Raw genomic sequence first — 18,471 nt, forward strand, 5'->3', positions numbered from 1 at the left:
GACCACACACTAGAAGGTGAAGGGACGACGACGACGTTTCGGTCCGTCCTGGACCATTCTCAAGTCGATTGAGAATGGACGAAACGTCGTCGTCGTCCCTTCACCTTGTAGTGTGTGGTCTGGTCAACAGTCGTGTATAATGATTATACTGTCTAGCAATACCGTGTCATACACCCCGAGCCGGTGGTTGCAATAACTGAGTATCTTGTATTAATTTGCTTTATGACTACACTATAGTTAGACCTGAATTATAATTTCCCTGGACAAATTCAGGAAAGGGAGGGAAAAGGACTGGAGAAGCAAGAGAGAATAGGAAAATGGAAGGTTTAACTAGGTATGGACTCCCGGCTGGTGCTGCATATTCCAAGATTGGTCTGACATAAGTGGTATACAGGGTCCTGAACGATTTCTTACACAAGTTTCTAAAGGCAGTTCTTATGTTACGCCAGTCTAGCATATGCCGCTGATGATATCCTTTTTGATGTGGGTCTCTGGGGACAGGTTCGGTGTGATATCAACCACCAGATCTTTCTCTCTATTTGACTCTTGCAGGATTTCACCTCCCAGGTGGTACCTTGTGTTCAGCCTCCAGCTCCCTGGTGGTGAAGTAAAGAGGCGTTGGGGGAGTGTATGTGTGTGTGTGTAGTGAAGGGTGAGGGTCGGCTGCCCTCAGGTCTCGAGAGTGCGGGTGGGGTGTATAGCTCCTGGGCCCGGCACACTAAGACACAAGCAATGTGGTCACTCCTTGGTGATGCTCCCCCGGGCCCACTGGGGTCAGGTTCTGATTGTTTATGTGCCACACCCACAGCTGAGAGCATGCCACAACCTCACTCAACAGTCACATCATGCCACAACATCACACCACATCAACATCATGCCACCACAACATAAACACCACAACATAAACACCACATCAACATCATGCCACCACAACATAAACACCACAACATAAACACCACAACATAAACACCACATCAACATCATGCCACCACAACATAAACACCACATCAACATCACACCACAACAAAAGCAGGTCACCTCAACAACTGATATTATGATAAGACCTTAGACAAGAAAACTGACTTAAGCATAATATTACCAGTCTTATGTAAATTGCATAAGGCCACCTTGAGACCACTTTCCACCACGGGGGGGGGTGTCGGGGTGGCTCCCTCTGGGCCCCACAGAGGGCAGAGGGTCACCTGTTAACTATGTGGGACAGAGAGTATAGTAGGTGGGCGCGTCAATCACCATGTCATCATCTGCCCACGAGTGCCTCTTAGGAGTGAATCATTCTACTCTCCCCCATCGCACAACCTTACTTCGAAAGTAACTACACCCCCGTCTTCCAATCACCTTGTGTGGCATTCACCAGCCAGACTCTTAAGAGGCCGTTACAAGGGGGTGGGCTCTCAATCCTGGCACTCCACCAGGACAAGTGTGTGTGTGTGGGGGGGGGGGGGAAGGATTGCTGGAGTGAAAGTTCCCGCCAACCTGGAGACTGAGCCGCGCATGGGAGTGCCTGTACTGGGGAGGGGGGGAGAAGGAGGAAGGTAGGAGAATGGGGGAGAGAGGGGAGGGAAGGAAGGAACGGGGGGGGGGGCATGTGAGGAGGGGAGGGGAGAGATGTGGGGGAAAGTTAGGAAAGGTTTGGGGAGAGGAAGGTAGCCCCAAGCCCTCGTCACTGCCGCCTGTACAGTGCAACAAGAGAAGGGATTGTCTTACCTAATCATCACTATACATTATGTGCACTACTCAAGGTAATGGGTCAAACAAAATTTTCATCATACGCGAAAATTTTCATTATTCATCAAACACAATTGTCATTATACACGACTTGATAAAGACCCCCTCAATATATAACGAGCATAATCATCACTATACACTCGATACTATCACTGTATATTCTAGACAATCCTCACTATATACTAAATACAATAACCTTGCAATTAATACGCATACAGTCCTCACTATACGCCGAATACAATTATTACTGTGCGCTCGATACAATCCTCACTATATATGCCACATACAATCCTCACTATGTGAACTCCACGCTGGATACAATCCTCACTCTGTAAGACAAACAATCCTAAATAAACAGTGCTCACTTGACCGTAACTGAAGTGAAGAGTGTGTGACTATAGTTTACAACGCTGCCACCGACCATTCCGGTGCTCCCTGTGTTCCGCGTTCCGTGTTCCGTGTTCCGTGTTCCGTGAGGTTTTGAGGAGCTTCCAGTACCTCGTCACACTCCTGCTGGCAGCGCACGCAACACCACACACATACATGATCGAGCCTAGTAGACCAAACTCTCACAAGTCAAGCCTGGCCTCGGGCCGGGCTTGGGGAGTAGAAGAACTCCCAGAACCCCATCAACCAGGTCAACCAGGCATTAATGTCGATAATACGACCTGCCTAATAATCATAGGCCTCTAAAGAAAACATGTGTTGTTGTGTATACAAGTCCTGCAAGGGATCCCATCCGAGCCTGAGAATCGAACCCTGGGGGAGGTATTGTATCATGGACCGAACCCTCTGGGTATCGCGGGCGCCGTACCAACACGAAGCAGCTACTGACGTCAGCAACACGGAGGAATAATTTTCCCCAATTATACCCCCACCACCTGGGCGCTTCACAACTGTTTATTTAGCCCAAACCGGCGTTTAGAACATCATTAACACACGCCTTTACAACCACACAACTACACAAGGCCAACTCCTGCTTCACTCGACTGATCAACAACTTTGAACAAATGTAAAGTTGTTTAGTATAATTATAAAGTGACGATACCTAGATTAGTCATCAACAAAGCAGTATTATCAACATAATAAGAGGGAAAGTTACCTCACTCACAGCAAGTCTCAACCTTGACAAACTGGTGGACAAAAACTGCATTCAGTTAAAGGTTAATAGCCAGGTGCAGTGGACGGGGGTGTGGTGGTGGAGGGGACGGGTGACCACGCCAGGCGTACGCTGACGGAGACGCACCACGCTGGGCAGATGATCCCTACATGGAAGACCACTACAAGCGAAGAAGTGCGTGATAACCATCTTGGCCTGAGGCTTTTTTGCCTGCCACCTGTCCCAGTTGTGTGGGTGGCCAGGAAATATATATATATATATATATATATATATATATATATATATATATATATATATATATATATATATATATATATTTGAGCATATCAATATACTCCTTTAAGTCCTCATGTTGTCTAAGTTGTGACTAAAAACTTCATTTGTGGGTTACATATGACCTTAAACTTGATGTAGGAGATCTAGAATTCAAAATTTATACAAATCCTCACGATTTTTTAATCCTGGTCTGATTCCTGGAGCGGCGGCCTGGACCACCGCCAACAGGTTCCCAGCGACGACCTTGAGAGAGCGGCAAGATTTGAAGGGCTGCGTGTTAAGAGTAGGATCAGCACGGGAAGAAGTATCAGTAGTAATGCCCTTCTTCTTCAGTTCTTTTTGCAGCGTTCTCCAAGGGCACTGACCGAGTCCTTATACAGTGTTTCAATACTTAATGAGCTACATTTATTACGTAGATCTGTTGGGTTGTTTGTTATGTGATGCTTGTGTACTGTGGGGCTACACGTGTGTGTATCACTACACTGTTGTTCACGTTGGTGACACTGGAAATAAGCCAAGACCCGTAAATATAATTTGATCGTCACTACAATTTTGTTGCCACTGCTGCAGAGAACCCTGCTTCCTGGAGCAATGAGTTTTGTGAAGAATCTAGGGTTCCAGGCTCTTTAAAACAACAAAGGGACGCAAGAGCTGCCAGCTACCTAACCCAGCGCACCAGCGTGACATTACAGAGAGGAAATATACACTACATTCATAGTTCCTGCCTGGCGTCTGAGGAACTCTAAGATATATATATCCTATGACGATTCGCTGTGCACGTTTTATGAATCCCAATATAATAGAAAGTAAATAGTAGTAAGCATCCATCAGTCTCAGGAGACTATGGAGTTGTGCTCTGGTTGTCGGTCTGGAGTGGCCTCACCAGGGCGCAAAGCCAAGCCGCCAAAGATTGAGAAAAGATGTACAGGTTCGTAAGTGTTTGCGTAACTGCTTCGTGAATCTGGCCCCTGGTATCATTAGTCTTTCTCTTATTCTTTAGCTGAAAAAGTCTTCACCAGCCACACTCCGGGAGGTGTGGCCGGCGCCACACCCACCTTCGCAAAGGAGGAGGAGTCAGGCTCTTCACAACTTACGCCAAGGTGGTTCACATGTAAACATATTTGTTTTTTCCTCTCGGCGGGCTAAATTAAAACCAGTTTTTGCCTGGCCGCCTCACCAGGCTCCCCAGCCTAAAGGCTTACGCGGCGGGAGCTACACTTCACTTCATAATTAGGTCACCAAATGAGCAGTGACCTAGTGAGGCAAAGTTACAGGCGCAGGGGGTGACCTCAGGGAGGTTATCTTGACAGCTAAGAGGCGGAGCCCTAGAGCTAAATATCACCCCACACCTCATAGCTTTCGTTAGGAAAGCACAGCTGACACACACACACACACACACACACACACACACACACACACACACACACACACACACACACACACACACACACACACACACACACACACGTGATTTCTCCGTGTATGTGAAGCATACACGAAGAAAATAGTATTTAAATTACTTGAATTATTGAATTTTATAAATTATTCAATCAATGAAAAAATCCAGTAAGGCTGTTAGGTGGACGCGAACCTTCGACCAAAACTGTGCCAGTGGTGGTCCAGTGGGTTAGAATATGCGGCTTGACAAGGCCCTCGGTCGCAGGTTCGAGCCCACCTCACAGCCCCAGTGGATTTTTCTCATTACAATTATCATTTTATTGTATTATTGTTGAAGTCTACTTTGTAGTGTGCAAGGTACCACTACTACACGTTTTCTGTTCAGCAGGAAAGCCGGACTTCTGCATTATCATTGTATAATATTATTAATAATACAAATATTATTAATTTTTTTTGTATTATTGTGATCATTATCAGCTGTACGAGCATCACTATCATCGTCGGTCTGATTGTGAGGACACTGTTAGAGGGGCTTATTATGACCTCTTTATTGTGACTTGTCATTATCATCATCCCTGTCATCATGATTACCTCATCACCATCATCATCTTCACCATCTTCACCATCACTATAATTCCGTCACTTCAACAGCAACAGCAGGAAGACCAACAGCAGCAAAAAAGGAGCATAAATAAACAGCAAAAACAACAACAGCAACAACAACAACAGCAGCAGCAGCAGGAAAAACATTAGTCAGAGCTGACCAAAGATACCAGTCATCATTACTCAGAGTTGCCACCTGGCAGGTGAGCCCTGGACACATTACCCAGAGTTGCCAGCTGGCAGGTGAGCCCTGGACACATTACCCAGAGGTGCCAGCTGGCAAGTGAGCCCTGGACACATTACCCAGAGTTGCCACTTGGCAGGTGAGCCCTGGACACATTACCCAGAGGTGCCAGCTGGCAAGTGAGCCCTGGACACATTACCCAGAGTTGCCACCTGGCAGGTGAGCCCTGGACACATTACCCAGAGGTGCCAGCTGGCAAGTGAGCCCTGGACACATTACCCAGAGTTGCCACCTGGCAGGTGAGCCCTGGACACATTACCCAGAGATGCCACCTGGCAAGTGAGCCCCTGACACATTACCCAGAGATGCCACCTGGCAAGTGAGCCCCGGACACATTACCCAGAGTTGCCAGCTGGCAGGTGAGCCCCGGACACATTACCCAGAGTTGCCACCTGGCAGGTGAGCCCTGGACACATTACCCAGAGTTGCCACCTGGCAGGTGAGCCCTGGACACATTACCCAGAGTTGCCAGCTGGCAGGTGAGCCCCGGACACATTACCCAGAGGTGCCACCTGGCAAGTGAGCCCCGGACACATTACTCAGAGTTGCCAGCCGGCAGATGAGCCCCGGACACATTGCCACACACATCCGGATTATCACCACAAACACAGCTCAGATGAGCACGATAACGAGACACCTCCCCCCCCAAACAAACAAACAAACACACACACACCAACTACACCACTGTAACCAACAACATTACCAAGTTACAAAGCAAAACAAATATATAGCAACAACACTGTATGTGTATTTGTTGGCCGAGAGAGAAGTGTTTGTGGGTAGGACGCTGAGGAGAGGTGAAGGTGAACACCCTTCGCCAAGCACAATAAACTGTACAGTGGAAATCCATACTCAAAGGAAAAAATAATAATAAATGTGTAAAAAGAAAAAACAAGAGAAACCGAAGTTGCCATTCAGTGATACATGGGAATAGTGAGCATGGCACGTGTGCCATGAGTGTCTTAAGTGACTGTGAAGAGGGAGTGATGGGGGGGAGGGAGAGAGAGAGAGAGAGAGAGAGAGAGAGAGAGAGAGAGAGAGAGAGAGAGAGAGAGAGAGAGAGAGAGAGAGAGAGAGAGAGAGAGAGAGAGAGAGAGAGAGAGAGAGAGAGAGAGAGAGAGAGAGGAGGGAAGGCTGGGAGATGGAGAGGGGGTTAGGATGGAGAGGGCGCGGGGCACCAGCACACCCAGGAATCAGAAGTGGGTTTCTAGCAATGTCAACAATAAAACACTTTCTCTACACACTCACGAGGCGGACCAACACACACACCATATTTGTACGCTGGCCCACGCCCCGGGCCCGACCATAAGAAGCAACACGTCCCTCAATATTGACAAGTTATTAAACAAGTGAACACACACATCACGCTTGAGTCCGTTTACAAATATAAGACCAAGCGGCTTGCTGATACGTGTGTAAGTGTGGCTGAACACTGCAGTGTAACACGCGGTGTTCAGCTAGTGTTAGACGAACACGAAGGAGGAAAAGAGCAGCCGGTGGTGCCCGGGGATATTGTCACGACGCAGGGCGGGAAGCACTGCGTCGGCAATCTTCAATTACTCCCCGCACTAGTATGTTCTTGTGTCCCGACGGTCCGCTGGTAAGTTGTTCATGCCCCTAGAGTGGTGGTGGGCCCTCACACACTGTCAGGAGTCCTGGTCGTGCACTATAGTGGTGGTGGTGGGCCCTCACACACACTGTCAGGGGTCCTGGTCGTGCACTATAGTGGTGGTGGTGGGCCCTTACACACTGTCAGGGGTCCTGGTCGTGCACTATAGTGGTGGTGGTGGGCCCTTACACACTGTCAGGGGTCCTGGTCGTCCACTATAGTGGTGGTGGTGGACCCTCACACACTGTCAGGGTCCTGGTCGTCCACTGTAGTGGTGGTGGTGGACCCTCACACACTGTCAGGGTCCTGGTCGTCCACGGCTGCCCTCCACATCACCTCCAGCAAGGAGGTCACCTCCATTTAATGGCCAGGTAGCTGCCAGGGTCCCACCACACCTGCCAATCCCAATTTCATCAGCGGAGACCATTTGGATACAGGTAACATTGTACACAAGACGGTACCCCCATAGGATTTTAAAGCCTATCTTACCTAATCTACCTGAACCTGACTAACCCAACCACGTCTAACACAGCCTTACCTAAACAAACCTGACCCTAATGATACATACAGTTTCCACAATCATAATACTAGATTTGTCGAACTGTTTTGTGTAGCATTTGACCCTACTCCCTACCCTGTAGGGAGCCGGTCGGCCGAGCGGACAGCACGCTGGGCTTGTGATCCTGTGGTCCTGGGTTCGATCCCAGGCGCCGGCGAGAAACAATGGGCAGAGTTTCTTTCACCCTATGCCCCTGTTACCTAGCAGTAAAATAGGTACCTGTGTGTTAGTCAGCTGTCACGGGCTGCTTCCTGGGGGTGGAGGCCTGGTCGAGGACCGGGCCGCGGGGACACTAAAAAGCCCCGAAATCATCTCAAGATAACCTCAAGATAACCCTAGCTAACTGATCATCTTACGAATCCCTTATCCAATGTCAGACCACTCAATTAATCAACCGACTCCGTTATTTAAGCTCTGATCAATCACCTATTAAACCTCCAACCAACCCACTAACGAAGATATCTGACCAATCCCTTCATCAGATCATTTGATGTTCCCAATTTTCTGATGGGAACATTAGATCATTTGGGAATGCAATGCACGACGTAGTGGGGGATGGTGGGGAGGACGAGGGGACGGGAGTGGGGAATGGTGGGGAGGACGAGGGGACGGGAGTGGGGGATGGTGGGGAGGACGAGGGGACGGGAGTGGGGGATGGTGGGATGACGAGGGGACGGGAGTGGGGGATGGTGGGGATGACGAGGGGACGGGAGTGGGGGATGGTGGGGAGGACGAGGGGACGGGAGTGGGGGATGGTGGGGAGGACGAGGGGATGGGAGTGGGGGATGGTGGGGAGGACGAGGGGACGGGAGTGGGGGATGGTGGGGAGGACGAGGGGACGGGTTGCTGAGCCACAGCAACCTTAATAATAATTATAATAATAATATTATTATTATTATATAATTGTGTCGGGGAACACAACATATATATATATATATATATATATATATATATATATATATATATATATATATATATATATATATATATATATATATATATATATATATATATATATATATATATATATATATATATATATATATATATATATATGTGTGTATATCACGAAAATAAACACGTGATTAAGAATGTGACAATGTCAGACCACGAAGGAAAAATGAAACAGGAAATTTCCTTAAGTACTTTCGTATATTAAATACATCTTCAGAAGGACCTTCTGAAGATGTATTTAATATACGAAAGTACTTAAGGAAATTTCCTGTTTCATTTTTCCTTCGTGGTCTGACATTGTCATATATATATATATATATATATATATATATATATATATATATATATATATATATATATATATATATATATATATATATATATATATATATATATATATATATAAAAGCTTTATCGAGGTCCCCCCCCCCAAGGACGAATTATGCAGCCCACAACAAGCTGACTAACTCGTAGGTATCTATTTACTACTAGTGATAAATGAAAAAAAATAATAATGCTAAAAAATAATGCCAACCTTAACATCGGGAGAGATAAGTCAATTGGCGAGCTCAAAACCCCCTTTGAGAGCCCCCAAGTGTCCCCTGAAGTGACTCACGCCTCATCCCCGCCCCGTCGGAAGGACTCCATGCCCCCACCAGGAGGATCCACGCCGGTCTGTCGTGACCACCCCGATGACATGAGTTATGTCAGACAGGTTCATACACTAAGAATAACCAAGTGTTTCCACCATTTGTGGAGGTGTCAATTTCCCACAAAGGGTTGTGTTAAGAAGCTACTTTAGCATTGCGTGGTCCTGGTTACACCGGGTAGTGCAGACGCCCGTCTCTCTCTCTCTCTCTCTCTCTCTCTCTCTCTCTCTCTCTCTCTCTCTCTCTCTCTCTCTCTCTCTCTCTCTCGCTCGTGCCCAGAAATCCACTTTTGTGGATTTTATAGATCCAGTGCTGTCTGGACCTCACCCGTAGTATGGTCTGCCTTTTGCTGCCTGCCAATGTATACGACATTATTTATGGGGGGACTTTTATTGCATTATTATTTTTCTCAGCATTCTCTCTCTCAGTATTATTTAGTTTGTGCCATCCTCAGGGCTGGCCAGTTATTTCTTTTGTCCCCTCTCTTTCATGGCTTTTATTAACTGTTTTGTCATCCAGACTGACATGGAGAGGTGAGAGAGGGTGTGGGAGTGGTGAGAGAGGGTGTGGGAGTGGTGAGAGAGGGTGTGGGAGTGGTGGGAGAGGGTGTGGGAGTGATGAGAGAGTGTGTGGGAGTGGTGAGAGAGGGTGTGGGAGTGGTGGGAGAGGGTGTGGGAGTGATGAGAGAGGGTGTGGGAGTGGTGAGAGAGGGTGGGGAGAGAGGAGAGAGAGACCCAGGCACCGCAGGGTACTCCATCTAGCATCATATAAAACAGAAACGTGTTTGAGTGGTTTCTCCTCGAGCCTCAGTATTGTGTGATCACTTCAAGTGGCTTCAGTGTGTATAATGATAGGCTCTCACCTCCTCTTGATGTACCTTTGGTGTGTTCTGTGTTAGGTTAAACATGCCACCCTCACCTTTCTTGTGTAACTTTCTTGAAGACGTTGTTTACACATTGATGTGGGGATCGCAGTGGTTGTGCTTGTTGTATTAGTGTTGTGGGTTGTGGTGGTGGTTGTGGCGATGGTAATACTTGGTGTAGTGTTGCTGTAGTGATTGTAGTGTAGTTGTTCGTTGTAGTGGTGGTGGTGATGGTGGTGGTGGTTGTTGTGGCACTTATCTATCAGTACTTAACCTAACGTGATTATGAGCAAGTGTGTGTGGTCAAGCTCCTCATATCCCGCCTACTCGCCTCATTGTACCTATTGTGTTATAAAGTTAGCTACACTGACGTTCAGACTGTCTGTCGAGTCTGGCCTTAAGGTTATGGATGGAGGTGGCTTCTACAACTTCTTCCTTCAGAGCATACCACCTGCTGACCCCCGTACTGAGCAACAGTGGTGGAGGCTTGTAGCCATTGTGAGGTAAGACTTAACAAAAAATTATTTTCCGCAACAGCCCCACGACTTCCTGCCCATGTTACTCCCCCCACTCTCCCACCTGTTCCTCTCCCACTCTCCCACCTGTCCCTCTCCCACTTCCCCTCATCCTTCCTCTTCCTTCTCCTCCCCCATGACACCCACACCCCATCCTTAAAGCCCCCCTCAGCACTCCCCACACTTCTGATTTCAATGCGTTCCTTCACATGTACTAATTCTCCGTTTGCTATGATACAGGTGTCGACCACAGGTGTCGCGCACACCTGGGCACCACACTTGGGTATATTTCATCCAGATATTTGCAGACAGACTGATGTTCCTACAATTTCATATATTAAATCTCCCTCGTATATATATATTTCAACATATATATATATACATATATGATTTAATTAGGTCCTCTGAATGTGGTATAATCACGTTGTTCTGAATACTATTTTGTGTATACAAGGATGTTGGAGATATACGAAACCCGGTGCTGTCAAGACGGATATACAAAACCCGGTGCTGTCAAGACGGATATACAAAACCCGGTGCTGTCAAGACGGGAGCTGAGGGCGTCAGGCAAACAGTGACCTTTGGGCTGGTCTTCACTGTATTTGCCGGCTATGATCCGCCCTTCAAGAAGACTGGATAAACCCCGCACTCACCAAAGACTAGTAACTGTGTGACTCACCGTAGATGTAAAGTGTCTTCTATAGTGACTGTTGTGAGCCTCTTGTTGAATCACGCGTGATATAAAAAGATTGTTGATGTGTATATGTATTTGTGTCAATGATTGTATGTATATGTACATGTATATATATATAACATTAATAATGGTGTAACTCGCTTCAAAAGATTGTCACCTGCTCAGCTAAATGAACTAAGAGGGTTCAGTTCCTGAACCCATTATGTGCCTCTGTAACCCTTTCCCCCCACCGCCCACGGGATGGGTATGGGGGTGCATAATAAAGAATCTGAAATCTGATTCACCTGACAACCACAGCATCATAAAAGTGCTGGTGACAGTGTGTACCAACAATGAGGAGGGGGTGACTGCGCACAACCTCTGAATAAACAGAATGAATAAGCGTGTCAGTGACTGTGTGGGCCACAACAAGCTGATTAGTCGGTCGACGTAGCGAACGGCGTCGTGACCAGACAGCGGCAGACCGTAGCCGGACACGTGACGCTGCAGGCGAACTGCCCGATGGACACAGTCGGGAAGAGGAGATTGGGCGGGCGAGAGTCGTTCTCCCAATGCATGACGGAGTCTGATATCGATTCATATGGTGCCTAACTTCCATTTAAATAACGAGCCTTCGGTGCAACCCGGACTGGCGAAGTACTGGCAACATTACCGATGTCTACAACTATCCCAGTTCACAGCGAACGCTTGGATCTTGGTTCCCGCCACGTGAGGTGAAGGGACCACGGCACCACGGCGCCCCAGGACCTGACGGTTGCCGTGAGTCGGTGAGGTCAAGGGACCCGCCAACCGTATTATGCTGGCACATGCCCTCGCCTCCAGCTGGCTCTGGTTTGAGGGGACCCCACGTGATCTGTTGCCCCATAGCCTGGCGATGTCTGGGTTTTATTACCTTCTGATGGAGTAGTCAATTGACTTTCTTAATGATTTTATCAGTAAGCTGATCTGGGCAGCCGGATCCCCTGGTGAGGCGTGAGGTGGTGGGTGGAATAACTCGTTGACGAACGGACTTGAGTACCTGGGTGTTATCAGTGTGTAGGTTGAGCGGGGGCGTGTGCCGCTCCGCCAGGCTCCTCTTACACCTGTGTGTAGGGTAGGCCTTGTCCCTCCTAGACACCTGTGTGAAGGGTAGGCCTTGTCCCTCCTAGACACCTGTGTGAAGGGTAGGCCTTGTCCCTCCTAGACGCCTGTGTGAAGGGTAGGCCTTGTCCCTCCTAGACACCTGTGTGTTGGGTAGGCCTTGTCCCTCCTAGACACCTGTGTGAAGGGTAGGCCTTGTCCCTCCTAGACACCTGTGTGACGGGTAGGCCTTGTCCCTCCTAGACACCTGTGTGTAGGGTAGAATATAGTCCCAGACACATGTGTAGGGTAGGATTAATCCATTTCTGAGAAGTGTGTAGGGTAGGATTAATCCGTCTCTGAGAAGTGTGTAGGGTAGGATTAGTCCGTTCAAATCACCAGTGTGTACAATAGGCCAATTTCCAGTCACCTGTGTGTAGAGTAGGCCTTGTCCCAAACACCTGCCTACCTTCTTCCCGGCCGCGGAGCCCGAGGACACTCGTAGTTTGGTCATGGCCGACCATTAATCCCCCGGGGCGTTGACACGGCAGGTATGATACCCAGAGCAGTGAGGAGGACACGGCAGGTATGGTACCCAGAGCAGTGGGTAGGACACGGCAGGTATGGTACCCAGAGCAGTGGGTAGGACACGGCAGGTATGGTACCCAGAGCAGTGGGTAGGACACGGCAGGTATGGTACCCAGAGCAGTGGGGAGGACACGGCAGGTATGGTACCCAGAGCAGTGGGGAGGACACGGCAGGTATGGTACCCAGAGCAGTGGGTAGGACACGGCAGCTGGACCAGGACACGGATGACCAGGAATAGAAAACGGGGACATCACGTCTATTTTGCGAGTCGCTATGAGTTTATTACTGCTGCAGTTGTTGGCCTCAGGGGAGATTTATACGTCAAAACGTGACGTACTGTTCAAGAGGACGGATTGCATGCAACAACCATGTAATTTATTGATATATTTTCTCTTTACGAAATACAAAATGAAAGATGTAACTGCATTAAACTGATTGACAATACGTGGATGCTCAGTAATTATCTGTAGACTTTGATATGACGGTTATCGTGTGTAACACAGAATAAATTGACATGAGAAAAAATCATTGTTGCTGGACTGGGATTGACCTCAGCGTCCTGGGTAACCCCCCCAAGACGCGCCTCTTAACCCATGACATGCTAAGGGTTATTTAACCCGGGATCCACCCAGATCCACCAGGAGTCTGGAGGCACCAAGATGGTGCCAACTGAGGAGTGCCACGGGTTAAGGTGAGCGTCTGAGGGGTTACCCCAAGATGCTGGGTCAAGCCCCGTTCTGATCCAATCACTTGCTCATAAATACATTACGTGACTGTGGTTTCTTCTGTAAACTAACATTATGTTTATAGAACTATTACAGGCTTCATTTACACGCGATTTCCAAGGTGTTTAAAATTGTCTGTACATTGTATTTTTGCTTCATACTACTTTATATACATAGTAGATAGGGTACCCGGGTGATGCAGTCTCTCTCTCTCTCTCTCTCTCTCTTTGTCTATCAGCCCTCTCTTCCCTTTTCCACCTTCCTCCCCCCTTCCCCATCTCCTCTCTCCCTCAAGAACATGTTCCTCCCTTCCTTCCCTCTATACCCTCCAAATCTGCCCCTTTTTTTCATTTCTACCACCCCTCTCTTCCTTTCTCCACCTACTCTCCTTCCATCTCCACAAACATCCCTCCCCCTTTTTCTATCTCCCTCAGATTTAATATTATAAAAAAATGAAAAAGTAATTAAAAACTCTACGGAAAACACAGCCCCGATTTCAGTGATGAAGCTTCGGCCTGTGTTTGCCGTCGCTGTAAATGCCAATATTTCTTAAGATGTTGCATAAGGGCCTACCCTGACTGGCCTGTGACACTCCAATACTCACCATTTATCATCTAGGAAAGCTGGGCGAGGTTAGTCTAGAAAATCTGGCGTTCTACATTGTACAGACTTTCCATTTTATACACATTAATATTAGGACTGGGGTAGGTAGTGGTAATAGTGTAAATGGGGCCAATAACTGGACATTTTGAGTTTCCTGAAGCACAGTTATTGGCAATTTTTTACTAGGCAAATCTCACAGCAGCGCATCCCTGAGATTCACAGATTAAAAAATGGAGCCAATAACTGCACGTCGGGAAAACCAAAATGCGCGGTTATTGTCCCCATTTACACTACTGAGCCCCACACCACAGACACGCTGTTGGAGGAGCCCCACGTCACAGAGACGCTGGTGGTGGACCACCACCCTACAATCACACACAAATGGTCTGCGTGAGGAAAAGAGCGAGAGAGGTATACGAGATAAGCTGAAGCGACACATACAGGCTCTGACCACAACTGAGGTCATCCAGTGACAGACGATGAGTCACAATAACGTGGCTGAAATATGTTGACCAAACCCCACACTAGAAAGTGAAGGGACGACGACGTTTCGGTTCGTCCTGGACCATTTCCAAGTCGACTGTGAGATCATTCTCACAATCGACTTGAGAATGGTCCAGGACGGACCGAAACGTCGTCGTCCCTTCAACTTCTAGTGTGTGGTCTGGTTAACCTAAACACCTCACCTAACCTAACCTAAACACCTCACCTAACTTAACTTAAACACCTCATCTAACCTAACCTAACCTAACCTAACCTAACTTAAACACCTCACCTAACCTAACCTAACCTAACCTAACCTAACCTAACTTAAACACCTCACCTAACCTAACCTAACCTAACCTAACCTAACCTAACTTAAACACCTCACCTAACATAACCTAACCTAACCTAACCTACCCTAACCTAACCTAACTTAAACACCTCACCTAACCTAACCTAACCTAACCTAACCTAAACACCTCATCTAACCTAACCTAATGATACTCAGAACAATTTATCAAAACTGATGAATGCGTCTTGGGGGGTCGAACGACTTGAGCGAACGGAAGGGAGAGAAAGGCAGAGGGAACGGGAGGGAGGAAGAGAGGCAGAGGGAATAGGGAATAGGGATGAAGGGAATTATCAGGGGAAAGCGCCAAGCCACTACGACACTATAGCACTGGGAAGGGGTCAGGATAAGGATTTGGGATGGGATGGAGGGGTAAGGAATGGTGCCCAACCACTTGTGGACGGTCGGGGATTGAACGCCAACCTGCATGAAGTGAGAGAAGGAGAGAGGCAGAGGACTTGAAGTGTCGCAGGTCACTGTGACAGGTCACCGTGACGGGTCGCAGGTCACCGTGACGGGTCACAGGTCACCGTGACGGGTCACAGGTCACCGTGACGGGTCACAGGTCACCGTGACGGGTCACAGGTCACCGTGACGGGTCACAGGTCACCGTGACGGGTCACAGGTCACTGCGACGGGTGACAGGTCACCGTGACGGGTCGCAGGTCACCGACACGGGTGACAGGTCACCGTGACGGGTCACAGGTCACCGTGACGGGTGACAGGTCACCGTGACGGGTCGCAGGTCACCGTGACGGGTCGCAGGTCACCGTGACGAGTCACAGGTCACCGTGACGGGTCACAGGTCACCGTGACGGGTGACAGGTCACCGTGACGGGTGACAGGTCACCGTGACGGGTGACAGGTCACCGTGACGGGTCACAGGTCACCGTGACGGGTCACAGGTCACCGTGACGGGTCACGGGTCACCTTACACCCGAGAACAACAACACCAGCTGCCCAAGATACTATTTCCTCGCCGGCTTGTATTCACCTGATGCGGACCTTATTGTCACTGGCAAGTGAACCGTAAGAAGAAAAACTGAGCAACAAAAATTACATTTTACAACATCCAGCTGGACACGTGGTTGGACACGTGGTTGGACACGTAGCTGGACACGTAGCTGGACACGTGGTTGGACACTTAGCTGGACACGTGGTTGGACACGTAGCTGGACACGTGGTTGGACACGTAGCTGGACACGTAGCTGGACACGTGGTTGGACACGTGGTTGGACACGTAGCTGGACACATAGCTGGACACATAGCTGGGCACGTAGCTGGACACGTGGTTAGACACATAGCTGGACACGTAGCTGGACACGTGGGGCAACACATAGTGGAACAGTTAACAACACTGATTTCCACGTGTGTTGATGGTCATACTAGCTGACCACACCTCAACGCCTGACCACACCTCAACGCCTGACCACACCTCAACGCCTGACCACACCTCAACGCCTGACCACACCTATATCTCATAAATGTGCATCACAACATTGTTATATTAAACCAGTGAGCACACTATCAAACAGTAACGTCCATTGAACGCTGAATCAGCGTTGATAACGTGGATGACCAAACCACACATCACAAAATGAAAAAAACATCGAGGGTTTCCGTCCATCTTGAACCATTATCAAGTCTTGGACCATTGTCAAGTCTTGTAATTATACCTTGGGCCACGTTACTGTGACTCATCGTCTTGACTGAACGTTGGTCTTGGGTACAGATTCTGTATCCACCGGGAGGCTACTGAATACAAAACACTGAGGATATAATCAGCATTTATATAACCCAGGGATGATTTAGCTTCCCGACACACAAAAATATGCTCCAGTAACGTTATATCACGACAGTTGCAACGTTAAATTAACGTCGGAACAAAGGTAATTCAAAGTTACATCAATATCTTTTGCCCTTTGAACTATTGTTTAAACTCTTAATCTACAAAAATAATACTAATAATAAAGTCACTGGGTACTCACGCTTCCGTTTTCTTTTCGTTCTTCGGGTAGGCGAGGCGGACCGGAGGGACTTCGGGGAGGTGCGACCCGCTCACGAAGTCATTCTTGGTGGTGCGGGCCATGATGGTGCCAGGGGCCGCACCTTGTGCCAGGGCCACCAGTGACCACACAAACATGAAGCATGCCATACTTCCCATGACTCTCCAGTGTTTGATCGTTGTCACCGAAGCGCCATGATGTACTGAGTGTATGACAACGGCTTGGCTTCTACGCGGGACGCCACAATGAAACTTCTTCTCATTTACGATGTACACGCTACAATCACCCAAATCTGCAGGAGGGAGAGAGAGAGAGAGAGAGAGAGATAATTCGATTGCCATTATGAAAATCAAAGTTCTATGTTGACCAAACCACATACTAGAAAGTGAAGGGACGACGACGTTTCGATCCGTCCTGGACCATTCTGAAGTCGATTGTCGTATACAATCGACTTGAGAATGGTCCAGGGCGGACCGAAACGTCGTCGTCCCTTCACTTTCTAGTGTGTGGTTTGATCAACATATTTCAGCCACGTTATTGTGACTCCTCCTCAAAGTTCTACTTCCTGAAGTTGTAGCTTGAGCGAAAAATAGACACAAGCTCAGCGGTAAAAGAATTTTTAAGTTAACCTTCTTCAAGAAAATTAAAACACGTACACGAATTAAATGTACTAGTTGCAGCAGTAGAAGAATAAGACGTTGGAGGAGAAATAGTAGGCGTAGAACCAGCTGCATCAGTTGCTGTTCTCTGGTGATTCTGTTCTCTGAGGTGGTGCTTTCCTTTAGCAAGCTGTATAAGCAGTACCGCTGCTGGTGCTCCTGCAGGCGCTGCTGTTGCTTGTGCTGTTGATGATGGCGCTGCTGTTGATGCTGGTGCTGCTGTTGCTTGTGCTGTTGATGATGTTGATGCTGCTGTTGCTTGTGCTGTCGATGCTGTTGCTTGTGCTGTTGATGCTGTTGCTTGTGCTGTCGATGCTGGTGCTGCTCTGAACACACAAACACGTCGACCGCTGAGGGTTCATACAAGCGGGTCACAAGGCGACCGTCACCGGTTACTAACAGAGTCCCGGGTCAAGCGAGGTCAGCCTGTACCTCGCGTGTGACAACAAAGGAAACTGAGGAAGCGGGAAAAGCAAAATGACCTCAAATGAGGAAACATTTCACGTCGTGGTGGTGATGCTGCAACATGAATGAAGACTGGAGATTATACAGGTTGAACCTTCTTAAAACAACTGTTGCAACATGGTCATAATTGGCCAGGTCCGGAGTATTGTGGTGGTGGTTGTGGTGGTGAAGATGGTGGTGGTGGTGGTGGTGAAGATGGTGGTGGTAGTGGTGGTGGTGAAGATGGTGGTGATGACGGTGGAGGGGATGGTGATGGCGGGGGGGGGGAGAGGACAATGATGTGGATGACAATATACAAAAATTA

General features: G+C 48.2%; 1 protein-coding gene across 2 annotated transcripts in view; it reads right to left on the bottom strand.

Moving 5' to 3' along the window:
- LOC123760334 (CD109 antigen) overlaps positions 1–18,471 on the bottom strand; it is a 147,298-nt gene that overhangs the window by 70,745 nt on the left and 58,082 nt on the right. The window contains exon 2 of one of the 2 annotated variants that reach the window (XM_069338300.1): positions 17,026–17,335. In XM_069338300.1, the coding sequence (XP_069194401.1) occupies positions 17,026–17,335 (310 nt within the window). Of the gene's footprint in view, positions 1–17,025; positions 17,336–18,471 lie in introns of those variants that run through there. The other variant, XM_069338301.1, reaches the window with a different exon arrangement.

This window comes from Procambarus clarkii, chromosome 39 (assembly GCF_040958095.1).
Source record: "Procambarus clarkii isolate CNS0578487 chromosome 39, FALCON_Pclarkii_2.0, whole genome shotgun sequence".
NCBI classification, from domain to species: Eukaryota; Metazoa; Arthropoda; class Malacostraca; order Decapoda; family Cambaridae; genus Procambarus; species Procambarus clarkii.